This window comes from Heteronotia binoei, chromosome 3 (genome assembly GCF_032191835.1).
Source record: "Heteronotia binoei isolate CCM8104 ecotype False Entrance Well chromosome 3, APGP_CSIRO_Hbin_v1, whole genome shotgun sequence".
In the NCBI taxonomy this organism is placed as follows: Eukaryota; Metazoa; Chordata; class Lepidosauria; order Squamata; family Gekkonidae; genus Heteronotia; species Heteronotia binoei.
Window position 1 is genome coordinate 188,348,393 of NC_083225.1, and position 21,047 is coordinate 188,369,439.

At 50.5% G+C, this 21,047-nt stretch overlaps 1 protein-coding gene across 2 annotated transcripts; it reads left to right on the plus strand.

Moving 5' to 3' along the window:
- The first annotated feature begins 1,373 nt into the window (after window positions 1-1,373).
- On the plus strand, window positions 1,374-19,971 carry KCTD14 (potassium channel tetramerization domain containing 14). Of its 2 annotated transcripts, none has more exons than XR_009555219.1 (3): window positions 1,374-1,930; window positions 18,255-19,108; window positions 19,756-19,971. XR_009555219.1 is itself a non-coding variant. In XM_060235017.1 (3 exons), the coding sequence occupies exons 1-2, from the start codon at window positions 1,871-1,873 to the stop codon at window positions 18,927-18,929; spliced, it is 735 nt and encodes a 244-aa protein (XP_060091000.1). In that variant the 5' UTR covers window positions 1,537-1,870; the 3' UTR covers window positions 18,930-18,958; window positions 19,783-19,971. The 2 variants fall into 2 exon arrangements, 1 of the variants encoding a protein (XP_060091000.1); XM_060235017.1 differs by having other exon boundaries at window positions 1,537-1,930; window positions 18,255-18,958; window positions 19,783-19,971.
- The last annotated feature ends 1,076 nt before the right edge of the window (window positions 19,972-21,047 follow it).

The window sequence follows — 21,047 nt, forward strand, 5'->3', positions numbered from 1 at the left end:
CCTTTTATCTGTTGTCCTTAATGTCATAGAGTGCCCATGAGTTCTTGCATTGTGACAAAGGGAGAAAAATAAGGTTGCCAACCCCCAGTTGGGGGCGGGAGATCCCCTCCTTTGGATACCCTCCCTCCACTTCAGGGTTATCAGAAAGCGAGGGGGGGACATCCACGGAGCACTCCATTATTCCCTATGGAGACCGGTTCCCATAGGGTATAACAAAGAATTGATCCTTGGGTACCTAGGGTTTGGAGGGGGCTGTTTTTTGAGGTAGCGGCACCAAATTTTCAGCATACCATCTAGTGACTCTCCTCACCCCCCCCAAAAAAAAAATTCAAAAAGACTGGATCAGGGGGTTTAATTCTATGAGCCCCAAAAGAAGGTGCCCCTATCCCCCAGTATTTCCAATTGAGAAGAAGAAAAATAAGATATTGGATTTATATCCTGCCCTCCACTCCAAAGAGTCTCAGAGCGGCTCACAATCTCCTTTACTTTCCTCCCCCACAACAGACACCCTGTGAGGTGGGTGGGGCTGGAGAGGGCTCTCACAGCAGCTGCCCTTTCAAGGACAACCTCTGCCAGAGCTATGGCTGACCCAAGGCCATTCCAGCAGCTGCAAGTGGAGGAGTGGGAAATCAAACCCGGTTCTCCCAGATAAGAGTCCGCACACTTAACCACTACACCAAACTGAGAGAAGGCACGTGGTGGCCAGAACTCCCCTTGGAGTTCAATCGTGCTCCTGGCTCCACCCCCAAAGTCCCCAGGTAGTTCTTGAATTGGACCTGGCAACTCTAGAGAAAAGTTCTATTCTCTACTTTCTCTATCCCATGCCTAATTTTTCAAACCTCCATCAACCCCCAGTTGTTCTTTCCCCAAGCTAAAAAACCCTAGCCCAGGGGTGGCCAAACTCTAAGAGGCACACAGAATAAATGTCAGATGCCTGAGAGCCACAAGTCATGAATGTCAGATGTTTGAGGGAGGGAGGGAAGAAAAATAGATGGGGAGGGAGAGGTGGGAAGAAAGCAACTTTAAGTAAAGTGACTCCTCCACGCTGCCAGCTGGCTTGGCTTAGTGGTTTAACGAGAGCCACAGGATGTGTGAAAGAGCCGCATGTGGCCCCCGAGCCACAGTTTGGCCACCCCTGTCCTAGCCTCTTCATAGTTTAAAAAAGGTTTTAAAAGGGTTAAAAACAGACACCAGTCCCTGTGCCCCAGGAATTTGTGGTGCGCATGGGCACTGGATGCAAACTTTCCTGGATCCTACATGCTCCAATAGCTTTGCGCGTGGCCCACACTGGTCCCAACAAAGGGAGCGCAAACTGCAGGTTACACTGTCCCTCTCGAAACAGTCATTCTGGCCTTTGTAGGCAAAAGAGGTGTGCCCGGGAGAGTTGTTTAGCTGAGGCCACTGTGCCTTTAAAAGAGGAGGGCAAAGGGGCCAGGGAAAACAGCAGAATCAGGGTGTAACCCGTTCAACAAATGACAGTCACCAAAGGGAGTGTTTCAGGTCAGGTTAATTTGTGTAGCTGAAGGCCTGGGGGGTGGAATTGCCTTCCTGGGTCTTCTCCCCCACTTATGCATACAGGTGAAGCTCTGTGAAGACCACACCTCCCTACTGCCCTTTCCCAAAGATCTGTGCTTAGAAGTCAAAGCCAGACTTCCACCTGCCGTGACTGAACACCAGCCAAAAAGACCTCGAAAGCACAACTTTGGCCCGAGGGCGGAGGGGAGAGTGGACAGGTGTGGGTGGGTCCATGAGTCACCGCCTGGCCACAGAGAGGAGGGAGACCGAGAGGAATACGGAGGTGCTCTGCTCCCTGCCTAACTCACAAATCCGCTCTGCCTTCCTGTAGTTTTGTTGGCGGAGAGGAGAAAAGATGAGCGTTCCCGCAGAACCAAAACCTTTTGGGAAACAGAAGGCCAGCAACTTGCAAACGGTGAGTGTGAACTGCAAACAGCTACTGTTTCCAGGGCTTTTGGAGACAAGGGACTCTCCCTGAATGTCAATCCGGTTTCAAGGAGGGCTCTGGGGGTTATAGGGTTGCCAATCCCCAGGTGGGGGCAGGGGATCTCCCGGTTTGGAGGCTCTCCATTTCAGGGTCATCAGAAAGCAGGCGGGGGAGAGGGAAATGTCTGCTGGGAACTCTATTATTCCTTATGGAGACTGATTCCAATAGGGCAGGGTTTCCCAAACTTCCTGTGGCTCAGTTATTTTTACACTTCTTCGCGACCCACTAAAATTTGGGGGTGGAGCCAGGAGACTTTGGGGGGTGGAGCCGGGAGACAGGAATTATGCCATTTCCTGTGGTGTCAAGGGCCAAGTGATGTCACTTCTGGGGCACACTGAACCAAAACTCCACCTTTTCCTGTGATGTCACTTCCAGAATGACAACCAGTGGGGCCAGGGCACTAGAAGCCCTCCCACTGTTGCTTCCCCACCCCTCCCAGCACCAAGAATATAGACAGAGCATCACTTGCAGGGAAGGAAGAAAGAAAGGGGGGGGGGGGCAAAGAAAAAAAAGCCTTCTTCACCATCAGATGACCTCAGCCAGCAACAATTCTGCCCAAAGATCATTTGGTAAAAATGGGAGGGAGAAGGAAGGAGAGGCAGCCCGGCTCCTTTCTGCACAACACAGAGACGGGGGAAGGAAGGAAGCCAAAAAGAGCTCAGACTTTGCAGCCTGTGTCAGTCTTCAAGGCTAGCTTCTATCTGCACAACAGAGAGGCGGGGGAAGGAAGGAAGCCAAACGGAGTGCAGGCTTTGCAGCCTGTGTCAGTCTTCAAGGCTAGCTTTTTTCTGCACAACAGAGAGATGGGGGAAGGAAAAAAGCAGAGGTCATGCTTTGCTGGGGGCGGGGCTAGCTTTGGCTTTTCTTGTGACCTGGTAGCGAGGCGTGGCCCGGTACCGGGTCACGACCCTGCAAATGGGAAACACTGCAATAGGGTATAATGGAGAATTGATCCATGGGTATTTGGGGCAACTGTTTTTTGAGGTAGAGGTACCAAATTTGTAGCACAGCATCTGATGCCTCTCCTCAAAACACCCTCCAAGTTTCAAAAAGATTGGACCAGGGGGTTCAATTCTATGAGCCCCAGGAGAAGGTAGCCCTATCCTTCATTATTTCCTATGGAAGGAAGGAATTGGAAAGGTGTGCTGTTCCTTTAAATGTGATGGCCAGAACTCCCTTTGGAGTTCAATTATGCTTGTCACACCCTTACTCTGGCTCCACCCCCAACACCCCCAGATATTTCTTGAATTAGACTCAGCAACCTTAGGGGTTATTATTTTTTGTTCGAGAGGGTGTGCAATCCCCACCAGAACGGCCAAAGGGTGTGCAATCCCCACCAGAACGGCCAAATTATCTGCTACGGAAGCTGCTGGAAGGGTTTTGCCAGGTGTGGGAACTTTTAAGGGGTTTCTGAATCCTTGAATCCCACATGGTGATTTTTTGGCAGTTGAAGAGCCAGTTTTTATAAGAGCCGGGCCCTTAGCCACCCTTTTGGGCAAATGCTTGCCCTTACCAGCATTTCCTGAAGTGGGCACCTGACCAGTGTGCCCTCTAAGCTGAGTTAGCGTGAGCTAGCTCACAGATTTGGCGCCTCCGGCTCACTCATTTTTGTGTTAGCTCAGGGAGGATGACCCCAGAGCGCAATAATTGATGCAGCAGCTCACAACTTTAACGCCAGTCGTTCATAAAATAAAATTTTTTTGCTCACTGGACTCTGCATCTTAAAGGAAACATTGCACTTAACCCACCTTTGCATTGGTTTTGTTGTCGGAGGCGGCACGCTTAGAAGGCATTTTGCAATTAAGAAAAGAAAATCCCTGCACAATAGCAGCTAGACTATAGAGCAGGGGTGGCCAAACTGTGGCTCTTTCACACAAATTGTGAGGCTCTCAAAAGCCCCACCACCCCATTGGCTGCCAGCTTGGAGAATGCATTTGAAGTTGCTTTCTTTCCACCTCTCCTCCCCCCATCTATTTGCTTTCTTTCCACCTTCCATCTTGCAGCTCTCAAACATCTGTTTATTCGGTGTGGCTCTTATGTTAAGAAAGTTTGGCCACCCCCGCTATAAAAAAAGAGGGCACGCCAACATTTATAAGCAAAGTAGATATTGGAAGATTTTGGATTTATATCCTGCCCTATACTCTGAATATCAGAGTTTCAGAGCGGTCACAATCTCCTTTACCTTCCCCCCCCCCCCACACACACAACAGACACCCTGTGAGGTAGGTGGAGCTGCGAGAGCTCTTACAGCAGCTGCTCTTTTAAGGACAACTCCTACACCTATGGCTGACCCAAGGCCATTCCAGCAACTGCAAGTGGAGGAGTGGGGAATTAAACCCGGTTCTTCCAGATAAGAGATCTATGGCTGACCCAAGGCCATTCCAGCAACTGCAAGTGAAGGAGTGGGGAATCAAACTCGGTTCTCCCAGATAAGAGAGCTCTGGCTGACCCAAGGCCATTCCAGCAGCTGCAAGTGGAGGAGTGGGGGAATCAAACCTGGTTCTCCCAGATAAGAGAGCTCTGGCTGACCCAAGGCCATTCCAGCAGCTGCAAGTGGAGGAGTGGGGAATCAAACCCGGTTCTCCCAGATAAGAGAGCTCTGGCTGACCCAAGGCCATTCCAGCAGCTGCAAGTGGAGGAGTGGGGGAATCAAACCCGGTTCTCCCAGATAAGAGAGCTCTGGCTGACCCAAGGCCATTCCAGCAGCTGCAAGTGGAGGAGTGGGGGAATCAAACCCGGTTCTCCCAGATAAGAGAGCTCTGGCTGACCCAAGGCCATTCCAGCAGCTGCAAGTGGAGGAGTGGGGGAATCAAACCCGGTTCTCCCAGATAAGAGAGCTCTGGCTGACCCAAGGCCATTCCAGCAGCTGCAAGTGGAGGAGTGGGGGAATCAAACCCGGTTCTCCCAGATAAGAGAGCTCTGGCTGACCCAAGGCCATTCCAGCAGCTGCAAGTGGAGGAGTGGGGAATCAAACCCGGTTCTCCCAAATAAGAGAGCTATGGCTGACCCAAGGCCATTCCAGCAGCTGCAAGTGGAGGAGTGGGGAATCAAACCCGGTTCTCCCAGAGAAGAGAGCTCTGGCTGACCCAAGGCCATTCCAGCAGCTGCAAGTGGAGGAGTGGGGAATCAAGCCCGGTTCTCCCAGATAAGAGAGCTATGGCTGACCCCAGGCCATTCCAGCAGCTTCAAGTGGAGGAGGGGGGAATCAAACCCGTTTCTCCCAGATAAGAGAGCTATGGCTGACCCAAGGCCATTCCAGCAACTGCAAGTGGAGGAGTGGGGAATTAAACCCGGTTCTCCCAGATAAGAGTCCACACACTTAACCACCAAACTGGCTCTCAGTAAAGTTAAGCGGCCTGTTGAAACACTCAGTTTAGCCAAAAAGCCTATCTAATTACTGTAGTTCCAATGTAGGTTATGAGCATGTAAAAAAATAAAGGTAACGGTAGTCCCCTGTGCAAGCACCAGTCGTTTCCGACTCTGGGGTGACATTGCTTTCACAACGTTTTCACAGCAGACTTTTTAACGGGGTGGTTTGCCATTGCCTTCCCCAGTCTCTTACACTTCCCCCCCAGCAAGCTGGGGACTCATTTGACCGACCTCGGAAGGATGGAAGGCTGAGTCCACCTGGAGCCGGCTACCTGAACCCAGCTTCCGCTGGGATCGAACTCAGGTCATGAGCAGAGGGCTCCGACTGCAGCACTGCAGCTTCACCACTCTATTCCAATCCAAGCTCATTGGGGCAGCACAGTTCGTTTTACTAAGTATTATGCAAGCCACAAACAGCAGATGAGTGTGTGTTTTAAGATTTAAACATTCCCATTATTAGTAACTGTGGGAGACAGACATGGGCAACAAAATCCTCAGCCAAAAGCAACGTAATCCATTCCGCCCCAAATGGCCGACTAAGCCTCTCGACCAGTGCAACTGCAGCCTGCCTAGGCTTACAACTGGCCTCTTCTAATGAACCCCATCACCAAAGACGCTCGTGCAATTTCTAAAACGTTAAAACGGGTTAAATTTAAAGACTCACCGCTCCAAAAGGCAACGGGGGCTCCCCTTTCGCGGGATTCTGGCTCAGGCTGCCGGAGATCCGGACCGGGGCGAGGAGAGTCCAGCCCAATCAGGCAGCAGCGGACGCCGACGCTTCCAGGATGCCAACCTCTAGGGGAGACCTGGAGATCAACCGAGATTGCAGCTCCCTTCCAGGCGACAGAGCTCAGATCCCCGGGAGGAAAAAGGCTGCGTTGGAGGGTGCACTAACTCCCCGGCCTTGCGCCCCAACGAGGCCCTTGAACTCTCCAGTTCTCCACGAGTTTGGAACCAAGATCAGGCCACTCTAACCCCGGAGGTGGGGGGAACGTGGCAACCGCCGGCGGCTCCCGAGCAAACAGGCTCCAGCAAGGGAGGAGGCGGAGGAAGCGAGGGGTTTAAAGAAAAGTTGCAAAAGCACTTACAGGAGGCGAGATTGCAAAAAGTGGTGTGTTGGAGAATCGGATGCTCTCCGAGGACTCTTGCAGCAAGCGCAGGGAAAGCAAAGGAGGCGAACCCCCCCACGCGGTGCAATTAGCTAGGAAGCCTAGGTGCCCACCAAAGGGATCCTGCAAAGACGCGATCCGGAAAAGCCCGGGAGGACAGGTGCTCCCTTCAAAAGCCCAGCCCGGGATGACGTCAGTGCCCTCCAAAAAAAAAAAAAAGCCCAGCGCGCCTATCAGGGGCCGACCTGGAGCCAGAATGCGCGATGGAATGCGGAGGCGAGGTTCCCGCCTTCGCTGCAATCACTGCCCATCGAGTGAGTGGCATGGGGTGCCAGCCTCCAGGAGGCACCTGGGGATCCCCCGGGGATTACAGCTCATCTCCATGTCAGGCTCTGTTCATTGACACTATTGCTGAATGCTGATTACTAACCAGCTTGATCAGTGCACGTATATGCTCACTAACCTACGCTAGTAGAACAGTAGAAGGGGGGCCGAAGTAGGGAATAGCCGAAGAGCAGCTTCCCAGGAATATCAAAGGTTGTTAGGCAGTCTTTGAAGTGGGGAATGCCTGGCAGATTCTCACCTCCCCCCTAGAGGCAGCAAGGACATTGCCCCCCCCCCCCCCCCGAAAATGTAACCACCAACTGTTGGAGATAAGGGGGGGACCGTGTGAAAAGTCTCACATGCAAAAGCAGCCTTTGTTTTGGGAATTGGGGGTAGTTGCAATTGCTTTGATGCAGGATATTAAATACCAATGATTCAATAAATGTGTACTCCGAAGTTACTCCAGCACGGTAGGCATTGGAACGGATGGCAAGCAGTTGGAATCATTGGTATTTAATATTCTACATCAAAGCAATTGCAACTACCCCCAATTCCCAAAACAAAGGCTGCTTTTGCATGTGAGACTTTTCACACGGTCCCCCCCTTACCTCCTACAGTTGGTGGTTGCATTTCCCGCGGGGGGGGGGGAATGTCCTTGCTGCCTCTAGGGGGGAGGTGAGAATCTGCCAGGCATTCCCCACTTCAAAGACTGCCTAACAACCTTTGATATTCCTGGGAAACTACTCTTCGGCTATTCCCTACTCGGCCCCCCTTCTACTGTTCTACTAGCGTAGGTTGGTGAGCATATATGTGCACTGATCAAGCTGGTTAGTAATCAGCATTCAGCAATAGTGTCAAGGAACAGAGCCTCACACTCCAGGCTGCAGAAATCAGAAAAAAAATGGAGAATATGACTGCTTTGGGAGGGTGGCCTATATAGCAGGGGGGGGCCAAAACTGTGGCTCAGGGGCCACATGTGGCTCTCGAAGACCCCCACCGCAATTCTCTCTTTCTATCGCTTCCCTGAACTAGGGTTGCCAATCCCCAGGTGGGGGCAGGGGGTCCCCCGGTTTGGAGGCCCTCCCCCCGCTTCAGGGTCGTCAGAAAGCGGGGGGGGGGGGAGGGAGGGAAATGTCTGCTGGGAAGTCTGTTATTCCCTATGGAGATTTATTCCCATAGAAAATCATGGAGAATTGATCCGTGGGTATCTGGGGCTCTGGGGGGTCTGTGTTTTGGGGTAGAGGCACCACATTTTCAGTATAGCATCTAGTGCCTCTCCCCAAAATACTCCCCAAGTTTCAAAACGATTGGACCAGGGGGTCCAATTCTATGAGCCTCAAAAGAAGGTGCCCCTATCCTTCATGATTTCCTATGGAAGAAAGGAATTGAAAAGGTGTGCCGTCCCTTTAAATGTGATGGCCAGAACTCCCTTTGGAGTTCAATTATGCTTGTCACAGCCTTGATCTTGGCTCCACCCCCAATGTCTCCTGGCTCCACCCCCAAAGTCCCCAGATATTTCTTAAATTGGACTTGGCAACCCTACCCGGAACCAAGCCAGCCAGTGACTTGGAGGATGCATTTAAAGTTGCTTTCTTTTCACCTCTCTCTCTCCCCCCATCTATTTGCCTCCCTCCCCACTCTCAAGCATCTGACATTCATGTCTTGCGGTTGTGGCTCTCAAACATCTGACGTTTATACTATGTGGCTCTTACATTGAGCAAGTCGGCCCGCCCCTGCTCTACAGCATAGTCTCCCTTCCCTAAGACTGCCAATCCCCAGGTGGGGGCAGGGGATCCCCTGGTTTGGTGGCCCTCCCCCCCACTTCAGGGTCATCAAAAAGCAGGGGGAGGGGAAATGTCTGCTGAGCACTCCATTATTCCCTATGGAGAGTGATTCCCATAGGGTATAATGGAGAATTGATCCATGGGGCTCTGGGAGGGGGGGGGTCTGTTTTTTACGGTAGACACACCAAATTTGGAGCATAGCATCCAACACATCTCCTCAAAAGCCCCTCCAAGTTTCAAAAAGATTGGACTGAGGGGTCCAATTTTATGAGCCCCCAAAGAAGTTGCCCCTATCCTTCATTATTTCCAATGGAGGGAAGGCATTGAAAAGGTGTGCGGTCCCTTTGAATGTGTTGGCCAGAACTCCCTTTGGAGTTCTGACTCCACCCCCAGTGTCTCCTGGCTCCGCCCCCAAAGTCCCCAGGTATTTCTTGAATTGGGACTTGGCAACCCTACTCCTCCCCCAACCTCTACTTCCCCCAAATCTCCAGGGATTTCCTGGCCAGGAGCTGGCAACCCTTAGGACAGCCTCCAGGAGGGAACTGGGGAGCCCCTGGGGTGGCCAAACTTGCTTAATGTAAGAGCCACACAGAATAAACGCCAGATGTTTGACAGCCGCAAGGCATGAATATCAGATGTTTGAGAGCCACAAGACAGGAAGAAAAGCAACTAGATGGGGGAGGTGGAAAGAAAGCAGCTTTAAAGGCATCCTTCAAGCTGCCGGCTGGCTTGTAGAAGAGATTTAAAGAGGCACGTTCCTTCTCCAAGCCAGCTGATTAGGTAGCGGGGGGCTTTGAGAGCCACAGTTTGGCCACCCATGCCCTGGAATTACAACTCGCCTCCAGGCAACAAAAATCAGTTTCCCCGGAGTGTTGCACCTCAAACAGCTTTTTATTGGGGAATATTAATATTTCTTAGCTCAAAATGGTAGGCCTACGAGAGGTGAGGTGTATAGGATCTATGTCTTTGTCTACGGAGACAGACCACTGAAAATCCTTTGGCTAATAATGGATTTTATTATAGCATAGGGTTTCAAATAGCTACATCTCAATCAAACAATTTCAAGCATACAAGAGGAATTACAAAGAGTTTAGCTGAATAAGCAGGATGGGGGAAGGTGATACAATACCTATATCTTTGCAGGGTAGGCTCAGTCAGAGGAAATGCAAGGCTTCTGGAGGGAGATTTCTCTTGAGAGGAAGGGGGGGTGAGGGTAGGAAGGGGGTGGAGGAAGGAGAGGATGAAGGGATTCCCTTTTTCCTTCCTTTTTCTTCTTCTGCACTCAGGATCCCTCTTTTCCCCTAACCTGACAGGTTGGGTTGTCTGTTTTCTAGGGTAAATTACGTCACATCACTCAATTAACCTACCCAATGAGGGGGCAGAGTGTCACACCAATGGAAAATCGGGGTGTCATATGTGTAATATCCAATCAGAGACCATTCGCATCATAGATCCATACCCCACCATAGGCATTTTAATTACACTGGCCAAATTACTTTATGGCCTTGTTTTCCCCAAAACTGGTTCCTTTGAAGCTCCCCAAAAGTGATAGATTTCTCTCTTAGTGTCAACCATGGATGGGCATCCATCAAGTGGTCAGGGGACTGGCTGACTTTGACGGCCTTAGCAATTAATTAAAGAAAAACAGAAACTTTGTTAAGAGTCAAAATTGTGAGATCAGTTTACAGGTTATAACACACATTCGCAACAAGAGGAGTGCTTAGCCTCTAACCTTCGTGTTTTCTGCGGTCTTGCTGAGGAATAACAGACACAAGCCATTTATTTTTGTTGGAGGTTTCCTAGGTCATTCTTATTTCCTTATGCTTTGATAACAAGACTTTTAAAGGTTGCCAAAAGAGTGAAGGAATTTTTATGGCACTGCCCACACCACCTCTCTGAGCCCGAAACTTTTTCATTCCCAGGAGCAGAAAGATGGACGCTTCTCAACCTTTCAGCTGGCATCATGTTGTTCTGGCCTGTGAACCAGAATCACATTACAGACCTGCTTTGGGTCAAGAAGGAACTGGATTTGTCTCCCTTATGTGCAAGAAAGACCATTCCAATTCAGATGGGCATTGCTGTATCCAATTAATATTCTAGGGTTACATTGCAATATCACATTCCAGGGGTGCGTGGCTTGGGAATAAGTACAGGGGTGTCTTCCCGGGTATCAGGAGAACATCGATGTTTTGGAAGGTGGATTCCGTGGCATCCTACCTTCTGTTCCTTACACCAAACTCTGCCTCTCTACCCTCCAAATCTCCAAGAACGTTCTAAGCAAGAGTTGGCAAATTAGTCCAGAGGGCAGCCTCCAGGTGGGACTTGGGAACCCCTGAAATGAGAGCTAATCTGCAGGCTACAGCGATATTTTCCCCTGGAGAAAATGGATGCTTGGGAGGGTGGGCTTTCTGGCAGGGTACCCCAAAGAACTGAGTTTGATTCCCCCACTCCTCCACTTGCAGCTGCTGGAATGGCCTTGGGTCAGCCAGAGCTCTCTTCTCTGGGAGAACCGGGTTTGATTCCCCACTCCTCCACTTGCAGCTGCTGGAATGGCCTTGGGTCAGCCAGAGCTCTCTCCTCTGGGAGAACCGGGTTTGATTCCCCACTTCTCCACTTGCAGCTGCTGGAATGGCCGTGGGTCAGCCAGAGCTCTTCTATCTCCGAGAACTGGGTTTGATTCCCCACTCCTCCACTTGAAGCTGCTGGAATGGCCTTGGGTCAGCCATAACTCTCTTATCTGGGAGAACCGGGTTTGATTATCCACTCCTCCACTTGCACCTGCTGGAATTCCCTTGTGTCAGCCAGAGCTCTCTTTTCTGGGATAACTGGGTTTGATTCCCCACTCCTCCACTTGCAGCTGCTGGAATGGCCTTGGGCAGCCAGAGCTCTCTTATCTGGGAGAACCGGGTTTGATTCCCCTCTCCTCCACTTGCACCTGCTGGAATGGCCTTGTGTCAGCCATAGCTCTTTTATCTGGGAGAACCGGGTTTGATTCTACACTCCCACACTTGCACCTGCTGGAATTGCCTTGTGTCAGCCAGAGCTCTCTTTTCTGGGAGAACTGGGTTTGATTCCCCACTCCTCCACTTGCAGCTGCTGGAATGGCCTTGGGTCAGCTAGAGCTCTCTTATCTGGGATAACCGGGTTTGATTCCCCACTCCTCCACTTGCAGCTGCTGGAATGGCATTGGGTCAACCATACCTCTTTTATCTGGGAAAACCGGGTTTGATTCCCCACTCCTCCACTTGCAGCTGCTGGAATGGCCTTGGGTCAGCCATAGCTCTCTTATCTGGGAGAACCGGGTTTGATTCTCCACTCCCCCACTTGCACCTGCTGGAATTCCCTTGTGTCTGCCAGAGCTCTCTTTTCTGGGAGAACTGGGTTTGATTCCCCACTTCTCCACTTGCAGCTGCTGGAATGGCCTTGGGTCAGCCAGAGCTCTCCTATCTCCGAGAACTGGGTTTGATTCCCCACTCCTCCACTTGAAGCTGCTGGAATGGCCTTGGGTCAACCATACCTCTCTTATCTGGGAGAACCAGGTTTGATTCCCCACTCCTTCACTTGCAGATGCTGGAATGGCCTTGGATCAGCCAGAGCTCTCCAATCTGGGAGAACTGGGTTTGATTCCCCACTCCTGCAGCTGCTGGAATGGCCTTGGGTCAGCCATAACTCTCTTATCTGGGAGAACCGGGTTTGATTCTCCACTCCTCCACTTGCACCTGCTGGAATTCCCTTGTGTCAGCCAGAGCTCTCTTTTCTGGGAGAACTGGGTTTGATTCCCCACTCCTCCACTTGCAGCTGCTGGAATGGCCTTGGGTCAGCTAGAGCTCTCTTATCTGGGATAACCGGGTTGATTCCCCACTCCTCCACTTGCAGCTGCTGGAATGGCATTGGGTCAACCATACCTCTCTTATCTGGGAGAACCAGGTTTGATTCCCCACTCCTCCACTTGCAGCTGCTGGAATGGCCTTGGGTCAGCCAGAGCTCTCCTATCTGGGAGAACCGGGTTTGATTCCCCACTCCTCCACTTGCAGATGCTGGAATGGCCTTGGGTCAGCCAGAGCTCTCCTATCTGGGAGAACCGGGTTTGATTCCCCACTCCTCCACTTGCAGCTGCTGGAATGGCCTCGGGTCAGCCAGAGCTCTCTTATCTGGGATAACTGGTTTGATTCCCCACTTCTCCACTTGAACCTGCTGGAATGGCATTGGGTCAACCATACCTCTTTTATCTGGGAAAACTGGCTTTGATTCCCCACTCCTCCACTTGAACCTGCTGGAATGGCCTTGGGTCAGCCAGAGCTCTCTTATCTGGGAAAACCGGATTTGATTCGCCACTCCTCCACTTGCAGCTGCTGGAATGGCATTGGGTCAACCATACCTCTCTTATCTGGGAGAACCAGGTTTGATTCCCCACTCCTTCACTTGCAGCTTCTGGAATGGCCTTGGGTCAGCCAGAGCTCTCTCATCTGGGTGAACCGGGTTTGATTCTCCACTCTTCCACTTGCAGCTGCTGGAATGGCCTTCGGTCAGCCAAAGCTCTCTTACCTGGGAGAACCGGGTTTGATTCCCCACTCCTCCACTTGCACCTGCTGGAATGGCCTTGGGTCAGCCATAGCTGTCTTATCTGGGATAACTGGATTGATTCCCCACTCCTCCACTTGAACCTGCTGGAATGGCCTTGGGTCAGCCAGAGCTTTTTTATCTGGGAAAACTGGCTTTGATTCCCCACTCCTCCACTTGAACCTGCTGGAATGGCCTTGGGTCAGCCAGAGCTCTCTTATCTGGGAAAACCGGGTTTGATTCCCCACTCCTCCACTTGCAGCTGCTGGAATGGCATTGGGTCAACCATACCTCTCTTATCTGGGTGAACCGGGTTTGATTCTCCACTCCCCCACTTGCACCTGCTGGAATGGCCTTTGGTCAGCCATAGCTCTCGCAGGAGTTGTCCTTAAAATGGCAGCTTCTGGGAGAGCTCTTGTCACCCCCCACCTACCTCACAGAGTGTCTGTTGTAGGGCAAGAAGATAAAGGAGATTGTGAGCCGCTCTGAGACTCTGATTCTGAGAGAAGGGCGGGGTATAAATCTATGGTCTTCTCCTTCTTACCTGTTGGACTGGGCAGCAGAATTTAAAATATTAGAAATCAGAAGACTATTGTGTACAACATATTAGACTTTTATTAGATTGGTTCTTCTTCCTTCCAAAAGTCTGGCTGTTAGTAGAGCTGAGATGCAAGCAGAACTGAATTGCATTCCTTTCTTATCTGAAGTCAGCCTTATGAAGGGACAGCCCTCCATAAACAATGGTATACTGTCAACTGGAGGAGGAAGTATGAGTCCTGGAATGCCATCTCCCTCACAATGTCCTTGATGGAAGATTCACACAACCCCAGGCCTTGGATCTTGGAGTGCTTTGCATCTGTTATTCTGGTAGTGCTTTATTCATGGCACTGTTGTGATAACGGGCACCAACATGGCTGAGCTAAAAGTCCAGGCCTGTTGAAGAATTCACACCTCTCTATCTTTGGTGGCTCTGCATAGTGACCCGGGACTTTCTCAGTAATCTTCCACAGGGGTCATTTTGTAGGAAAATACGTGGTGGAACTCATCAGCATAACTCGTTAGCATATGCTGGGCCCCATCCAGCCAAAAGCAACCCGACGCAAGAAAGGAGAGCCCCGGGCGAGCGAGGCCTGCCAACCCAAGCAGGCCTCACTCGCCTGGGGCTCTCCTGGGCTGCCCCTTCCCCAGTCAAAAGGCCAGCAAGCCACCCGCCACCCAGGGCCAGATTAAACCCTGTGGAGGCCCCTAGGCAGTCAAAATCTTGGGGGGCTCCTCACAAATTATCTCAGAGTTGGAGCGCCTGCCCCACCACCCCTGGACCCCGCTGCAGGCACCTTCTCAAAGCCCCTTGGACAAAGCTGCAGGGGAGAGGCAGAGAGAGGCAAACTTGGCGACGACACCAGCACCAGGCAAGTCAGGCAAAGAGCGGCTCAGTTGCTGGCTGAGTGTGCAGGCTGGGAGAGCTGCAAGTAGGGGGGGCAACTGGGGGGAAAAGTCGGCCCGGGGCCCCTAAAGGCCTGGGGGTCCCTAGGCCAGTGTCTGCTTGGCCTGTTAATAGGCTTGCCAATCCCCAGGTCCCAGCGGGGGTTCTTCCGCTTTCCCAGGCTCCTTCCCGCCCCCAGTCAGCTGGCCGGCAGGGGAAGCCCCGCCCATTCAGGACCATGTGCCTTTCCACCTCTGGAGGCTTCACTCTCCGATTGGAAAGGCTTCCTCTTGGGATGGTGTCTCTGTGCTACTTGGGAGAAGTTGGCAGCAACTTGTGAGTAGAGAGGCCAGTCCCTCGCTTCAGAGTCGCCAGAAACGTCTGCTGAGCACTTCATTATTCCCTATGTGGAGATCGATTCTCATAGGGTATAATGGGGAATTGATTTGGAGGTTTCGGGGGCTCTGGGGGAGCTGTATTTTGAGGCAGAGGCACTAAATTTCCAGTATAGTATCTCTTGCCTCTCCCCAAAGTACCCCCCAAGTTTCGAAACGATTGGACCAGGGGGGCCAATTCTATGAGCCCCAAAAGAAGGTGCCGCTATCCTTCATTATTTCCTATGGAAAGAAGACATTTAAAAAGGGTGTGCTGTCCCTTTAAATGTGATGGCCAGAACTCCCTTTGGAGTTCAATGATGCTTGTCACACCCTTGTTCCTGGCTCTGCCCCAATGTCTCCTGGCTCCACCCCCAAAGTCCCCAGATATTTCTTGAATTGGACTTGGCAACCCTACCTGTTAATCCAGCCCTGCCGCCACGCCAAATCACATCAGAAGTGGAGAAAGGGCGTTGGGGCTTCTCGGGGGGTTAATGAGGGCTGCTGGGGGTGTGGCAAAGCCCCTGGTGGCTGGCTGGCTGCCCGCTCTCCTAATCCAGGGATTGTTATGCAGCTGCACCGACTATTCAGTGGACAGGGTAGGTGGGGAGTAAGAGGGGTGACCCTCAGAAAGGTTCAGGAGCTGTGCTCCTGGGAGCTCCTTAGGGTTGCCAATCCCCAGGTAGGGGCAGGGGATCCCCCAGTTTGGAGGCCCCCTCCCCCTGCTCCAGGGTCGTCAGAAAGTGGGGGGAGGGGAGGGGAGTGTCTGCTTGGAACTCTCTTATTCCCTATGGAGATATATTCCCATAGAAAATAATGGAGAATTGATCTGCGGGTATCTGGGGCTCGGGGGGGGGGCTGTTTTTTGAGGTAGAGGCACCAAATTTTCAGTATAGCATCTAGTGCCTCTCCCCAAAATACCCCCCAAGTTTCAAAACGATTGGACTAGGGGGTCCAATTCTATGAACCCCCAAAGAAGGTGCCCCTATCCTTCATTATTTCCAAGGGAGGGAAGGCATTGAATAGGTGTGCCGTCCCTTTAAATGGCCAGAACTCCTTTTGGAGTTCAGTTATGCTTGTCAGAACCTTGATTTTGGCTCCACCCCTAATGTCTCCTGGCTCCATCCCCAAAGTCTCCTGGCTCCACCCCCAAAGTTCTCAGATATTTCTTGAATTGGACTTGGCAACCCTATAGTTCCTGCTGACTCTGAGGCCTGGTCTTCCATCCAAAGTCGATCCCGGGCTAACCCTGCTTAGTTTCTGAGTTCTGACAAGATCAGGCTGGCCCGGGTCAACCCAGTCAGCACGGCTGGTTATTTCTTTTTCGAATGGGGCACAAAATTGGCTGCCCGAGAGATCCACCTCCTGAAGAAGGAGGCTTGTCAGCTGTGGGTTGAGAAATGCCTGGAAGTTTTGGGAGTGGAGCCTGAGGAGGTGAGGTCTGGGGAGAGGAGGGGTTGCAGTGGCGTAATCCCACCTTCCAAACGGGCCCTTTTCTCCGGGTGAACTGAAATCTGTCGCTTGGAGATCAGTTGAAACGAGCAGGCGGTTTTTAAACTGTGGCTGGATGAACAATTGCCCGAGCTCACAGCTCTGACATCACCGGAAGGTGGACTAAAAAAAATTATTTTTGAGCAGGAACGCACAGGAACACAGTTCCAGCTGGCTTGGCATCAGGGAGTATGGCCTAGGGTTGCCAAGTCCAATTCAAGAAATATCTGGGGACTTTGAGAGTGGAGCCAGGAGACTTTGGGGGACGGAGCCAGGAGCAAGGGTGTGACAAGCATAATTGAACTCCAAGGGAGTTCTGGCCATCACATTGAAAGGGACGGCACACCTTTTTAAATGTCTTCCTTCCATAGGAAATAATGAAGGATAGGGGCACCTTTTGGGGCTCACAGAATTGGACCCCCTGGTCCAATTGTTTTAAAACTTGGGGGGTGTTTTGGGGAGAGGCACTATACTGAAATTTTGGTGCCTCTGCCTCAAAAAGCAGCCCCCATAAAGCCCCAGATACCTCCAAATCAATTCCCCATTATACCCTATGAGAATCGATCTCCACACAGGGAATAATGATGTGCCCAGCAGACATTTCCCTCCCCCCTCCCGTTTCTGGCAACTCTGAAGTGAGGGCTTGGCTTCTCTACTCACGAGTTGCTGCCAACTTCTCCAAAGTAACACAGACACACCATCCCAAGAGGAAGCCTTTCAATCGGAGACTGAAGCCTCTGGAGGTGGAAAGTCACATGGTGGCTGTGGGGGCGGGGCTTCCCCCCGCTGGCCAGCTGACTGGGAGCGGGAAGGAGCCTGGGAAAGCAGAAGAACCCCTGCTGGGACCTGGGGATTGGCAAGCCTAGTGTGGCCTGACATGCAAATGAGTTCCTACGAGGCTTTTTCTACCAACAAAGCCCTATGTGAAACAATGGTGACATCAGGGGGTGTGGCCTAATATACCAATGAGTTCCTGCTGGGCCTTTTCTACAAAAAAACCCCCTGAATAAAACCTTACTCCCATCTAATGTTCCGTCTAAGCTGTGGAGCCTTGTGAGCAATAATTCTACTTTGTGAGCTGGCATGAAAGTTGTGAGCTCCTGCATCAATTAGTTTGCTCTGGGGCCATTTTTCCTGAGCTGAGACAAAAATGTGTGAGCCGGCGGAGGCTAAAAAATCATGAGCTAGCTCACATTAACTCAGCTTAGCGAGAACACTGGTCAGCGGCCATCCTTCCTGAGGTAAAACAAAAATGTGTGAGCTGGAGGCTAAAAAATCATGAGCTAGCTCACACTAACTCAGCGAGAACACTCCTCCCATCATACTTTTAAAATTACTTTCTCTGATGTGGCCAGTGGTATGATGAAGATTTCCATCTGTCTGCTTGATAAGTTTTGGTTATTTTTTCCCCTTTTTTTGTGGGGGAAAATATTAGAAAGTTTGTCGGATCTTAAGAGTTCAGCAAAATTCTCACAGGGTTTGAAAAACGGAGCCCAGAAGCAATTTTTTTTTGGGGGGGGGGGTAAGAAAGAAATAGCACAATAAAATTTAGAGGTTCTGGAGCTCCATTCCTGTGAGATCCTGCCAGAAATTAGGCCTGTTTGCCACAGATACTGTAGGCTGATCCTGCACTGAGCAGGGGGTTGGACTAGATGGCCTCTACATGGCCCCTTCCAACTCTGTGATTCTTTCTATGAGATCTTGAGCCATCACATGGAGGTTGGCAACCCTGTGAGAGTCCTGCTCTCTCAATGCACGAGGCTGAATCATAAAGTATAATAATGTATATTTCTCTTCCCCCTCCCTTTTTGTGGCCAGCAGTCACAAATCATCGAGTTAAACATCGGCGGGGACATCTTCACAACCACCTCTAGCACTTTGACGAAACACCCCCGGTCCAAGCTGGCCGAAATGTTTAACTCTGGCCAGCCGAAGCTGCAAACAGACTCCGAAGGGAGGTACTTCATCGACCGGCCTGGAACTTATTTTAAATACATTTTGGAATACCTGCGCAGCAACCAGGTGCCCACGCAGTGCATCCAGGAGGTGTACAAGGAAGCTTTCTTTTACGACCTCGAGCCCTTGATCAAAGAGCTGGAAGACTCTCCACAGATCTTTGGGGAGCAGGTGGCTCGGAAACAGTTCCTCGCCCGCGTGCCCCACTATCCGGAGAACATCGAGCTCATGATCCGCATCGCCCGGGCCGAGGCGATGGCCTCTCGCCAGTCTGGCGTCGTGGTGTGCGTGGTGAAGACCGAAGAGGACCTCGCCAAGTGCCAAGATGCCCTCAACAGCTTGGACACGAACAAGAAGTCAGTGGTTAACTTTGGTCCCTGGAAGGCCTCGCCGAGCATCTCCGACTTGCTGGACTGCATCAAGATGGACGTGGGAGCGAAGGGTTATCGAGTCTCCTTCCAGGTCTACGCCTCGGAGAAGGGCTTCCGCTTCAAGTCCAACAGTCACTTCTATACATTTTTGTTCACTTGGTGGTAAAAAGAGCCCCTTTTTAGAACTGTCTTCCTGTCTGCATGAGAATGGATAAGCTTTGCCAGGGGTGGAATTCTAGCAGGAGCTCCTTTGCATATTAGGCCACACACCCCTGATGTCAGCAATCCTCCAAGAGCTTACAAACAAGAGCCTTGTAAGCTCTTGGAGGATTGGCTACATCAGGGGTGTGTGGCCTAATATGCAAAGGAGCTCCTGCTAGAATTCCACCCCAGGACTTTGCTGAAAGTCTGGCTGATTTGGATGGATCTAAGAACATAAAAATTCTGAGTGGACTTTCAGGTTGGGTCTCCTCCCTCTTTTGTCTTTCTCTAGGAAAGGGGGCAGAGCCTGGGCAGAATTTGGCATTTACTGGCTTTTTAGATCTGCCTTCTGGTTGTCTTCGGACAGTGCACAATTGTACTGATCAGACTGATCAAACAATGACTGGTCCTATCGTCTCTCAGCATGCCTTTGTTTCATAAGAGCTCGGGCAGCCCCAGAACTAGTTTCTGTTTCCAGCGCTAATAGTTTTAAATTGATAAGTAAATTATGGTTTTATGTGTTTTATTGAATTGATTGTTTTTATGATGTTGTGAGCCGCCCTGAGTCCGCTTGCGGAGTGGGCGGGATATAAATGTAAAGTAATAAATAAATAAAATAAATAAATGTTCATTGTAAAATCATACATGTATTTTGAGCATTTACAGAGTCCAGGGGTGGAATTCTAGCAGGGGCTCCTTTGCATATTAGGCCACACACCCCTGATGTAGCCAATCCTCCAAGAGCTTACAAAGCTCTTTTTTGTAAGCTCTTGGAGGATTGGCTACACCAGGGGTGTGTGGCCTAATATGCAAAGGAGCTCCTGCTAGAATTCCACCCCTGACAGATTCTGTTTCCAGCACTGCAACCACCCTCTGTCTAGGATTACATACGCTTTGATGCGAACTTTAGCCTCAGCATTTGAAAAAACAAAGACGACACTGGATTTTACTTTTGTTTCTGACCTCTTTAAAATAATGATAAAAATAATAAATTGCCTGCAGCCTTTTGTGTGTGTGTTTCTGAACTTAGAACTAGTTCTCAAAAATATGTTTCACAGATCTAATAATAATAATAATAATAATAATAATAATAATAATAATAATAATAATAATATTTAATTTGTATCCCACCCTCCCCGCCGAAGCAGACTCAGGGCGGCTCACATAGCATAACATAAAATACAACATCACAATAATAAAAGCACACTGGTAACATAACATATTACATAATACAATTCACTTATATATATTATTACATTAAAACCATCTCATTAAAACCATCAAATTCAATTCCAGCCAATTAGTTTGGTGCTACAGTCTCGATGTTACTCATCGTACAATTTGACGTGACGACGGTACAATAGGTTCCACATTAAGAAAAAGCCAACTGAAAGAGGGTAGTCTTGCAGGCCCTGCGGAACCGGGTAAGGCTCGGCAAGGCCCGCACCTCTTCTGGTAATTGGTTCCGCTAGTGGGGAGCTGTGATCGAAAAGACCCTTTCCCTTGTAGCTTTCAGTCTGGCCTCCTTCGGCCCAGTGATTGTCAATAGATTTTACAAACCAGATCTCAGTACCCTCTGGGGAAAATATGGGGAGAGACGGTCCCTAAGGTAGGCAGGTCCTCGGTCCTATAGGGCTTTAAAGGTAATAACCAACACCTTGTAATGAATCCAGTGCACAATTGGCAGCCAGTGCAGTTCCCGCAGACTCAGCTTTATGTGCTCCCACTTAGGGAGTCCCGATAACAGTCTGGCTGCCACGTTCTGCACTAGCTGCAGTTTCCGGGTTCAGCACAGGGGCAGCCCCATGTAGAGGGCATTACAGTAGTAATCTTATTATCCACTGAAGGTCCACTCCTGCCTATTTCATTGTGAAAATGAACGAAGCCAGCCCTCTGCTTCCTAGGAAGGAACTTATTCAGTTCCTACAAAAAGACTGAATTTGAGAACCTGACAGCCTAAACAGCTTAATGATGCTACTGGGCAGCAAATTTGAATTTTGGACCAGCAAGGGTTGCAATTGCAAATATCTTTTGAAATAGACCAAGGGTGGCCAGACTTGCTTATCGTAACAGCCACAGAGAA

What these genes read in the sequence shown, in the direction of transcription:
- KCTD14 (XM_060235017.1), top strand. Translation starts at nt 1,871, where the DNA reads ATGAGCGTTCCCGCAGAACCAAAACCTTTTGGGAAACAGAAGGCCAGC. An exon ending in AGGCCAGCAACTTGCAAACG is followed by an intron (nt 1,931 to 18,254) that starts GTGAGTGTGAAC and finishes TTTTGTGGCCAG; the next exon opens with CAGTCACAAATCATCGAGTT.